The sequence below is a fragment of the Misgurnus anguillicaudatus genome, chromosome 8 (genome assembly GCF_027580225.2).
Source record: "Misgurnus anguillicaudatus chromosome 8, ASM2758022v2, whole genome shotgun sequence".
In the NCBI taxonomy this organism is placed as follows: Eukaryota; Metazoa; Chordata; class Actinopteri; order Cypriniformes; family Cobitidae; genus Misgurnus; species Misgurnus anguillicaudatus.
Window position 1 is genome coordinate 5,138,854 of NC_073344.2, and position 11,075 is coordinate 5,149,928.

The 11,075-nt window shown below is 35.2% G+C and overlaps 1 protein-coding gene across 14 annotated transcripts in view; it reads left to right on the top strand.

The window, feature by feature from the left end:
* The window catches only part of tp63 (tumor protein p63), a 94,638-nt gene that overhangs the window by 82,086 nt on the left and 1,477 nt on the right, over positions 1 to 11,075 (top strand). For 5 of the 14 annotated variants that reach the window (XM_073870164.1, XM_073870158.1, XM_073870159.1 and 2 more), the window contains 9 exons: positions 1,070 to 1,256; positions 1,368 to 1,483; positions 1,627 to 1,736; positions 1,815 to 1,951; positions 2,251 to 2,333; positions 3,785 to 3,909; positions 8,968 to 9,110; positions 10,568 to 10,754; positions 10,859 to 10,952. In XM_073870164.1, the coding sequence (XP_073726265.1) occupies positions 1,070 to 1,256; positions 1,368 to 1,483; positions 1,627 to 1,736; positions 1,815 to 1,951; positions 2,251 to 2,333; positions 3,785 to 3,909; positions 8,968 to 9,110; positions 10,568 to 10,754; positions 10,859 to 10,952 (1,182 nt within the window). Of the gene's footprint in view, positions 1 to 1,069; positions 1,257 to 1,367; positions 1,484 to 1,626; positions 1,737 to 1,814; positions 1,952 to 2,250; positions 2,334 to 3,784; positions 3,910 to 7,345; positions 8,476 to 8,967; positions 9,111 to 10,567; positions 10,765 to 10,858; positions 10,953 to 11,075 lie in introns of those variants that run through there. The other 9 variants (XM_073870170.1, XM_073870169.1, XM_073870160.1 and 6 more) reach the window with 5 other exon arrangements.

Below are 11,075 nucleotides of genomic sequence, written 5' to 3' on the forward strand. Positions count from 1 at the left end.
GAAGACATCTAAAGGGCAAGACAAAGAAAGGTCAAGGTCGCATCATGCGTCTAATTGTTACATCGGACTTCTTTGTCAAAAAAAGTTCTGAAGGTCTTCATACCAGAAGTCCTGTTGCCTAAAGCCAGCTGCTTTTCCCTTTCAACATGTTTATATGACGCTTACTTCACTAAAGGATTGCCAAGCTGCAGCTGTTTTATCGTTTTTCCCTGTGTTGAAGAGAAAGTTATTTATCTTTTGTGTCTTGTTTTTTTTTTAAAGTTTCCATCAGTTTGGATAAAAGAAATAAAAAGAAGTTTGACCGTTTTTATATTATCCTTAATATTTAAGTTCGAAGTGGAAAAATCTAAACCATGGGTCTTAAAAAAATTTTAACAAAATAGTATTTATTTAATAAATTAATAAAGTAGGCAACAAACAAAAATGCATTAATTGGCTAAAATTAAAAATTAGAACTTGATTAAAAAGAAGAGCATAACGTTCTGATAAATAATTTTATGTAGCATGCCAAAAAAGTTTTAATATTTTTGTAAGTGTGTAAAGCCAGTCTTAATTTGATGCATGCACTTGGGGTCCCTGTCCTCCTCTTTATTTATTGACCTAAACATTAAAAAAAAATGACATGAACAACAATCATACAAATTTTACAAAAACTCAAAAGTTGCATTTTTCAAATGCTTTGTGATGAGCAAATATGCCATATTATTAATATATAGACCGTTTCATCGGGCGCACGTGCAGTGACGCGATAAGCGTCTGGTCTAAATTTACTTCCGGTTTCTGTTTGTTTAATGGTCTGACTAGTTGCTAAAACTGATCTCTTAAACAAATATCTCATTGAAAATAACAAATGTTTTGGGTTCCTATGTAATCTACGTGTTGTTTATTTTGTTTGTTATATAAATAAACTACTTTAAAAGGACTTTCTAAGCTGAGTTTACCGGAAGTTACGTGATGACCACGAAAGCCGCGTGTTTATGTTGTTACTACTGAAACCGTCTATAGGCACAGTTGCCCTATTTCTGACTTGTATTTATTGATTATTAATCAAATCTCTTTTTTCCTAAAGTACTCCACAGACCTGAAGAAGTTGTACTGTCAGATCGCCAAAACCTGTCCAATTCAAATCAAGGTTCTCACCAACCCGCCCCAGGGTGCAGTCATACGGGCCATGCCTGTTTATAAGAAAGCCGAGCATGTTACCGAGGTTGTCAAACGATGCCCGAACCATGAACTAAGCAGAGAGTTCAATGACGGTTGGTACAATAAACAATGAAAAGCAGAAGCATGCTGTGATTCATTTGTATTACTTGAGCTTGTCCTAAATTATCATGATTGGATGATTACCTGACCTTTTTATTTTATAGGCCAAATAGCTCCACCCAGTCACCTGATTCGGGTTGAGGGGAACAGTCATGCCCAGTACGTGGAGGATTCCATTACTGGGCGTCAGAGTGTGCTGGTGCCCTACGAGCCCCCTCAGGTAAGCCTCACACCCACCCTTACACCTGTGCTTTCCAAAGTAACTCCCTGAACCTGGTTCTCCATGCATGCCTTATTCATCTTCAACCAATTCTCCATGGAAACCAATGGCAATAGTGTATGACACAGCTGTTCTGTTAACAGGTGGGCACAGAGTTCACAACCATCCTGTACAATTTTATGTGCAATTCTAGCTGTGTCGGTGGTATGAACAGGCGGCCGATCCTCATCATCGTCACCTTGGAATCTAGAGAGTAAGAGTTATTATAAGACATTTAAAACGAATTATCTAATAAATTAGGAAGTAGGTACATTGATATTTCTCTCTACAGTGGCCAGGTTTTGGGCAGACGGTGTTTTGAGGCCCGCATCTGCGCGTGTCCAGGACGCGACCGCAAAGCGGATGAGGACAGCATCCGCAAACAGCACGTCAGCGATGGAACAAAGAGCAGTGAGGGTACGAAGCGCCGTAAGTAACGCTGGGAGCAGGTGACTGGGCTTGAACTAACACACAATCACATACAAATCTAGAGACACACATCTTTGCACTGCATTTGACATGTACATACAATTCTCTCACCTACGCAGCATGTGGTTTATACTATCCTAATCTTATATAATTGCTATTTCTTACATATATACAGTATATATGAACACTGCATTCAACCTTCACCTTAACTTTTCCTTCTGTTCTGTGCTTTAGCTCTGTGTATGTGCTCTTCAGATCTACTGCTGCTGTTTTACGCCCTCCATGTCTCTCCTCCACAGCTTTCCGCCAGGCGTCACACCTTTCTCAACTCCCATCGCTCAAGAAGAGAAGATCCACCGATGAGGAAGTGTTTTGTCTGCCTGTAAGTATCTGCAGGAATCCAGCACATGACTGGAAACCAGAACAGAATTCATTATCAATTACAAACAAATATATGTTAGTCATTACCATTGGTAAAAGCCTTTTAAGCAAAAGGGAGTATGTTTAAAAAAATGTAAAGGTATTATTTATGTTTTTTAAATAGGTGTTATAATCAGTGTAAGCTTTTATAAGAAATTATAAGCACATTTATTTCATTAAATGCTAAATTATACCTTTTCATGGTATTATTATTAAAGAGTATAATTCATTGCAAAACAATTGCAAGGGCAAACAAATTGAATATCTTATAATTCAATATGTACTATTTAAAGTATATAGTATTAGTCATGACCAGAGGTGTATACTACTTAACTATTTTTACTTTCTACATAAAAGTAAATTTTTATTTATTTGTATTTTATTACTGTTTTTCGTTGGAAAACATACATTTCAAAGCATATTATCATAATTTTTACTCCACTACATTTCATAATTGCAAGTTTTTGGTTTATATTTAATATTTAAGTACATTAAACATCTAGTACATTTTTTTACTTTTACTTACGTAAAAAAGTACTTTCGTACTTTTACTCAAGAAAGTAAAAGTACACAATTATTATGTAATTAGGTATTAAATCAATTTTAATATGCAATAAAAAAAGGAAAAAACAATATGATATGCTTTAGAATGTATAGTAGAATTTTTTTAGTAAAGTAAAGTACATTTTTTCCCAAGACAAACACTCTGATAAAGCACAGATGCTTGGAAAATGTAACTAAAATACTTTAGTATACACCTATGGTCATGACAAGTCATTTTCTTAATGCCGCCTTCTTAATGTCATTTTCTTAATAATATAACTAAGAAGGTACTATGAATACCGTTATAATGCATTAAGGCAGTGGTTCTCAAAATTTTTAAGAGTATATCCCCCACCCACCCCCCAAACCTGTGCATTCCTTCCCCAAAGAAAATTCATTACATAAAATTTTAATTTTAAGTAATCAAAACATATTACATTATACAATGTAGTGCTGTTGATTGGTAGCTATATTTTTCTAAGAATTTAAAAAATGAATGTATTTTATAAAATGCCATCTCACGCCACCCAGTTTGGGAATCACTGCATTAACCCCTTCAGACCCTGTGTCCACTGGAATGGACATCACATGTTTTGATTCTGTTTAAACACTTGAAAATCAGGTCTGAAGGGGTTAAGGTCATTTTAATATTGCATAATAAATATATATATATATATAAATATATATACATATATATATATATATATATATATATATATATATATATATATATATATATATATATATATATATATATATATATCCTTAACAAGTAAAATATTTACTAAGGTTTTCAAAACGAAAAATACAGTATAACATAGAAGTGTGACATGCAGTCTTACCATTTCTCTCTTCCTCTCTGTGCTTCAGATTAAAGGCCGTGAAATCTATGAGATTTTGGTGAAAATCAAAGAGTCTTTGGAACTCATGCAGTTTCTCCCTCAGCAAACTATTGAGTCATACAGACAGCAGCAACAGAACCTACTGCAGAAACAGTGAGTACTTTAAACATGCAGAAATCCGCAAAAAAATAAAAACACAAAAGGGGTTTTAGCTTAATTAAAAATAATAGGAAAGAGAAACTAATCCTTTCTTCTTTTGAGCAAGTTCATTATTGTGATTGGCCACTGTAACACAACCAAACTGTACAGTGTAGGCACATGCAACACTATCCTAGCAAGGTCCACTTACAGCTTATTTATGACCCTGTGGTCCCTGTCTGTGAAAAGTCATTTTTGTTATTTACTGTTTTCTACACAAAATCATTCTACGTAATAAAAGTAACACTCTGTGATATATAACCTTGATATATTTAATATTATTGACTAAGGCCATGTCAAAAATTGAAATCAGTGTTTAGAAAAAATGATTGGCTATGACTCCTTATATGCTCCTTATCTCATAACCAGATTATGAGAGTTTAGCCTGGATTTCACAGACGGGGTCGCATTTGTGCCTTATTGTTTTATTAATAACTTCACTACTGCATCTTGCTTGTTTTTGAATTTCTTTGTGAATGCTCACGCTGAATGTGTGCCGATTTGTCTTTGCAATACTTGTCTTTGCATCATGCATTTCAGGCCCACCCCATTCAGGGGCTTTTTATATAAAAAACACTTGATTTCTTGAGTGAATGTATTCATATAGCATGGCCGTTTGATTTTACTGTAATTTCTTTTCACACTGATGATATAATCTTGGCTGCAGCATGAATATGAGATTGGATTGCATCTTGCATGAGATTTGTGTTGTGGATCGCTTGGTGTTGTTAAAAGAAAATCTTTTAATACAACCTTATCTGTTATGGTCAGCATAAGTATCACACAATATTAACTATTTTGCATTACGCTTGACTTCGCATAAAAAGAGTGAAACTTGCTGGTGTGTTGCTCGGATATATTTTGTCACAGCCCGTCACTTCACATTTACAATCCTAAGATTACCACAGAACTGCATCTCTTATACAGGTTGAAATTTTTTTTATTGGTCTCCATTGTAGAAATAAATTTTGTGTGGTTAGGCCTATATTTCCACAGACTGCTGTATCTGCTGTATAGTTTTGCTGTTTTTTAATAATGAATAGTTTAGTCAGCTTTCCTAGTAGATGCCTGACAGTGTGGTATATGCTGTATGTGTAGAAAATGGATTTAAGTTTTTCTAAACATTTTTAAAGGCTCTAACAATTCCCATCCAAGTGTGGGAAAAGGTGACAAAGAGGCTGATGATTTTAGGGTCTCCTTGTTTATTTTTTAAGTAGAGTCCACAGTTTGTGATCTTCAAGCTCTGGTCTAGACTAAATGACTAGGTGAGAAATGACCAGGTGTAGCCATTATCTTTAAAAACGTCCCTTTGTAGGAGAAATGGACACAGTATTTCCCTAAAGCTAAAGTATGTCATTTTTGTTTCAGTAGCATCAATAAACATACTTTAAAGAATGATTGGTCTCCATTGGCCAGCCAAGATAGTTGAGCCAGTGTGGCTACACTGAAAAATGATTCATTGAATTTAATCAATTTTTAAGGTAAGTGGTTGCAATCAATTTATTTAAGCTACATTTAAACAAAAAAGATTAGTAACGTAAAATAAAATATAAAACTTTTGTTTAAATGTAGCTTAAATAAATTGATTGCAACCACTTACCTTAAAAAATTTATTAAATTCAATAAATCATTTTTTTCAGTGTATATGATCAAATGGTTGGGATTGTCAAGCCAAACAATTCTTATAGTTAAGTGTTTTAATATTTTTTTTATATATATATTTCAGCGTTAAAGGTGTCAAATGTGCATCTGTAATTTTAAAGACCATTATATTACTAGTCTTCCCATCATTATACTCACTTATTCAAGGATTAATAAAAAACAATGGTTATATCACATTTCTAGGTATACATGTAAAATATAATTTTCAGCTTTGTCTGCATGCTGTTACTTTTTCTGTTTCTGTTTGTCTAACTTTTCTTTTGAAATAAAGTTTCTGCTGTCATAGATTCAGTGGGTCAGTTTTCTTATTTTCTTGATTTCCTCTGTTTTCTCATTCTGAGGGCTTTAAAGCATTCAATCCTGCAATATTTTCATAGCTGCAATTTACTGCCACCCTGTGGCGAGGATCTGAACATACATCTAAAAGTCAAAATTTTGCAATCCATTAAGATGTTTTATTAGTATGATAATGACACTACATAAGACTGGGTTTGCTGAGTACATTAAAGGATTAGTCCATTTTCTTAAAAAAATCCAGATAATTTACTCACCACCATGTCATCCAGGGTGTTGATGTCTTTCTTTGTTCGGTCGAGAAGAGGTTGTTTTTTTGGGGAAAACATTCCAGGATTTTTTTCTCGTTTTGGTGGACTTTAGTGGACCCCCGCACTTGGCAGTTTTGATGCAGTCAAATTGCAGTTTCAACACAGCTTCAAAGGACTCTGGGCGATCCCAAGCGGGGCAGAAGGGTCTAGTCTGGTAGACGATTGTCATTTTTGGCAAGAAAAATAAAAAATATGCACTTTTAAACCACAAATTCTCTTCTTCCTCCGGCTGTGTGGCGAGCCAGCGCGACTTCACGTAATTGCGTTATGACATGGAAAGGTCACGTGTTGCATATATGAGACACACATTTGCGGACCATTTTAAACAATAAACTGACACAAAGACATTATTAGTATCATTCGACATACAACACACTTGTAAACAATGGGGCGTAGTTTCGATACATCATCTGTGACCTCTTGATGTGATGACGTATTACGTGAGATCGCGCTGGCTCGTCACACAGCCGGAGGAAGAAGAGAAGTTGTGATTTAAAAGTGCATATTTTCTTGCCAAAAATGACAATCGTTTTGTTAGATAAGACCCTTATGCCTCGTTTGGGATCGTTTAGAGTCCTTGAAACTGTAATTTTAAACTGCATTAAAACTGTTAAGTGTTGGGGTCCATTAAAGTCCATTAAAATTAGAAAAATCCTAGAATGTTTTCCTCAAGAAACATAATTTTTTCTCGACTGAGCAAAGAGATACATGAACATTTTGAATGACATGGTGGTGAGTAGATTATTTGGATTTTTTTAAGATGGTGGACTAATCCTTTAAAACGCACAGTGTAGCCTTATTTGAATAAATCAGACTTGATTATTTTAAAACACACATGATGATAAACATATATTTGAACTTTCATATGACTTCAGTTTCTTCTAGGAAAATATTGCCTATATAGTGTATAACCACATCATGTCATATATAATATTTGTACAGTTTATTTCAATCCTCACTGAGATCTGATGTCATCATACAGTCTTTATAACGTGTAGTCTTCTTGACTGCCTAAAGCTTCATATATTGTCCCTTGTTTTTCCTCTCTTCTTATCTCTAATCTGCCTACATTGTTCTGACTTCTGTTCTGTTTCTCACTCTCTACCTTTGGCTCTTTTCTACAGCCTGTTAAGGGCCCGTTTGCGCTCTGAGCTTCTGGACCCAATAGGTGAGCAGAAGAGACGCTTCAGTGCTTCCTGAAAGCAGGAATCACATTCCTCCTCCTCCTTCAGAGCATCCCTCGCTCCTCTCTCTCCATCTCTTCCTTATCTCATCCTCTACCCTTCAAGGTGCTCCTTGTGTTTCTCCAAACTGTCACCTGTGGTAACCTCTAAACGTCATAGCCACAAACTGGTTAAAACACAGGCTTTGGTCGCTACCACGTAAACACCTCATTTGAAATATATATATTTTAAATATTGTGAGCTGTCAAGTGAAGTCATTTATTATTTTTGAAATATTCTTTGCATGATTTTTTTTCCCTCTAAAGTGTATTAATCGGACAATTGCTCTCCATTATAAATCGAAATGATTTGTTTGTTTGCTACATTTGCTTACACACACTCTCAATGTAGATTCAGTTGCATTAGTAATAGTCTAGCTAATATACCATGATCTACATGAAAGCATCTTTATTACTAAAATTGTTTCAATGATAGACCTTTTCAGATGTTTCAGGGCCCTCATGATTGCCTCAGCAGTTACTGTATTATGTTTATAAGACTGATCTGCTGGTATTGCACAAAAACAGTATAGCAATCTCTCTGCTGACCACCTCATTTCTCTCTTGCGCTCTCTCACTCTCTGTGTTTTGTTTTTTTTCTCCTGAATGTCTGGACTGACCAGGAACCAAGCACACACGTTTTTTTAATGGGACTCATAGTTTTTAAGATTTTATTGATGGTTCATCTTAAATAGCTTTTTTGCCGCTATCTTCATTTTATTGTTGGAGCTGGACTCATTTAGTTGTCTATAAATGTGGGGGGATAGATTTTATCGATGACTGAATTATTTTGATAATGCTGGTCATGTTTTTTTAAAGTGCACTGCTGGGCAGTTTTTTTGTCATGATTATATGTGCAATTTCTTAAAAATATGTATTTTCTGTCATGCACATGGAAAGAAAGAGCGGAAAATTCATTGTAAAGTGTTGACGGATTCTTTTGTTGTTTCATGTAAAGTTTATGGTTGTTGTATTCTCAATGGCTCTTGCACTTTTGTCAGTTACTACTATTCAATAAATGACTTCTCTGCTTTTGTGTTCCTATCTGTACTTTTCCTCTTTGTTCCCTTTCTTTACTTTCACTTCCTGAATCTTCTTTTCAATAATCAGGACATTTGAAAAAGTCAATGAATTGAAACCGCTGTCCTGTTTATTTGATCTAAGAAAAGCACCATCAGCATGCAACTATAATATGTTACTATAATAAAATATAAGTAATAATAATCATAATAATAGCGGATTTACTGTTCTTCACATATGTACACCACATTTTTTTGCATATGACCTTTAAATCATGTTATATTACAGACATTCCCTCTATTTTCTACACCTCTGCCACAAATGTAATCACACCACTTCCAAACCTTCAGCATTGCTGCCTGTAACACAACTATTGGTTAAAAGCTGTGTATTGGCTGCCACATTTGGAAGTTTAAGTTCTCTTACGTAATTTAAACACAGTTTAAGTGTATATACTTTATCCAGGCATTGGTATCATAACCTGTATCTTCTTCTCTCCCTTAGGAGCTCTCTGCCCCCCCAGCCTACCTTTGGTTCCAGCTCACCCACCCTCGGCAAAAACAAGCTGCCATCAGTCAGTCAACTCATCAACCCCCAACAACGCAACACACTCACCCCATCAGGCATGGGTGGAGGATTGGCTGATAGTAAGTCCTCTATTTCATTGATAATAATTAGTTTCACCACCATCTATAAATCTATTGATAATTATGTCACCCTGACTCTGAAAACCCAGCTAAAATAATTTTTCTGATTTACTGTTCTATACATAATTATTATGTAACGTAAAAACCGTTCTCTGAAAATATAACCTTGATATCTTTAATATTAACAAAGGCCATCTTTGATCCTTATATTTAGATCATGAGACTTTAGCCTGGTTTTCAGACAGGGTCACATTGTTTAGGAAGGCTTATACAGTTGAGATCAACTTTAGTAAAAAATTATTTCTATAGCACTTTTTACGAGTCACATGACCGGAGATAGAAGAAAAGTTGTGGTTTAAAATTGCATATATATATTTATTTATTTTTTGCCAAAAATGACAATCGTTTCGCTACATCAAACCCTTGTGCCTTGTTTCGGATCGTTTGGAGTCCTTTGAAACTGAAATTTTAAAACTGTTAAGTGTTGGGGTCCATTAAAGTCCATTAAAATGAGAAAAATCCTCAAAAAACATAATTTCTTGTCGACTGAACAAAGAGGGACATACATTTTGGATGACATGGTGGTGAGCAAATTATCTGGATTTTTTTTTTTTAAAGGAAATGGATTAATCCTTTAAATATATAGCATACATATAGAATAGAATACATGGCTTTAATGCAAAGTTTATTGTTGTCATGAAAAGTTCTCATAAAACAGTATGTACTGTTTCTGAGACACTATGGGGCGGTTTCCCAGACAGGGTTTAGATTAATCCAAGACTAGACCTTAGTTATATTAGGACATTTAAGTCGTTTTTACAAACAAACCTCACAAATAACAATACTGGTGTAATTCTGAGAAAAAACAGTTGCTCTAATATATGTTAAGATATGTCAGTACAAGGTATTTTTAAATTAAGGCAGCTAAAACGTGCATTTTAGCATTAATGATATTGACATTTAGTCAATTAATCTAAAAAATAACATGTATCATGTTGAACCAGACATGCCTTTCCTGCTTCCAAAAGAAGAGAAATAAGAAAAATACAATTGATCATTAATTTTCAATCATACTTTTTATGGAAAGGAATCCTTCCTGATATTTCTCGGAGCCCTTTTCTTCCTATTAAAAAAGAGCCTGTCTGGGCTTGAAGTTCTCACATCTCAATGTCACTGACAGACAGCTTCCCTTTAAAAATTGAATTAGATCTTTGTGGGACGGTCTGCTTACCCTTCGGCACACTGTCAAAACGCACTTGTAGCTTACATGACAAATGTGCATTTTTATTTGCCTCAGGTTTTATTTGTTCTGAAATGACCCAATCCAGGTATTTTTGTAGTTACTGTACGTCTGGGTAGCAGGTTATACTGTAGTGTATATAATATATATCATACTTGTAAATGGGTTGAGGGATAAAGAAACATCGCATGCTTTTGTTTCCCCCTTTTTTTTTGAGGTTTATTACAGTCTCAACCCTTTCCCCTCCCTCCAGTGACACCCAACATGATGGGCGGCCCCGTTCCCATGAACACAGACATGAGCGCCCTGAGCCCTACCAACCCTCTCCAGTCCCAGTTACAAATGGTGCCTTCTTCTCACTGCACGCCTCCACCGCCCTACCCAATGGACAACAGCATTTCCAGGTACACAAATGTAATATACTCATCTCTTTCAATCAGACTACATTGATCAGACTGAAATATGGGGCAAAAGCATTTTTAACGACTTGAAATCTGTCCCGTTGCAGCTTCCTATTGAGGCTGGGCTGCTCAGCCTGTTTGGACTATTTCACTGCCCAGGGTCTGACCAATATCTACCAGATTGAGAACTATAACTTAGAGGTGAGGAATTTGCCTTTTTCCTTAGACTTGAGCATTGGAAATAACTCTTTAGTTTTAGGTTAATGTATGTTTGGGATCAATTTACTAATGCAATTATTACATCATAGTAAAGATATGTTTGAT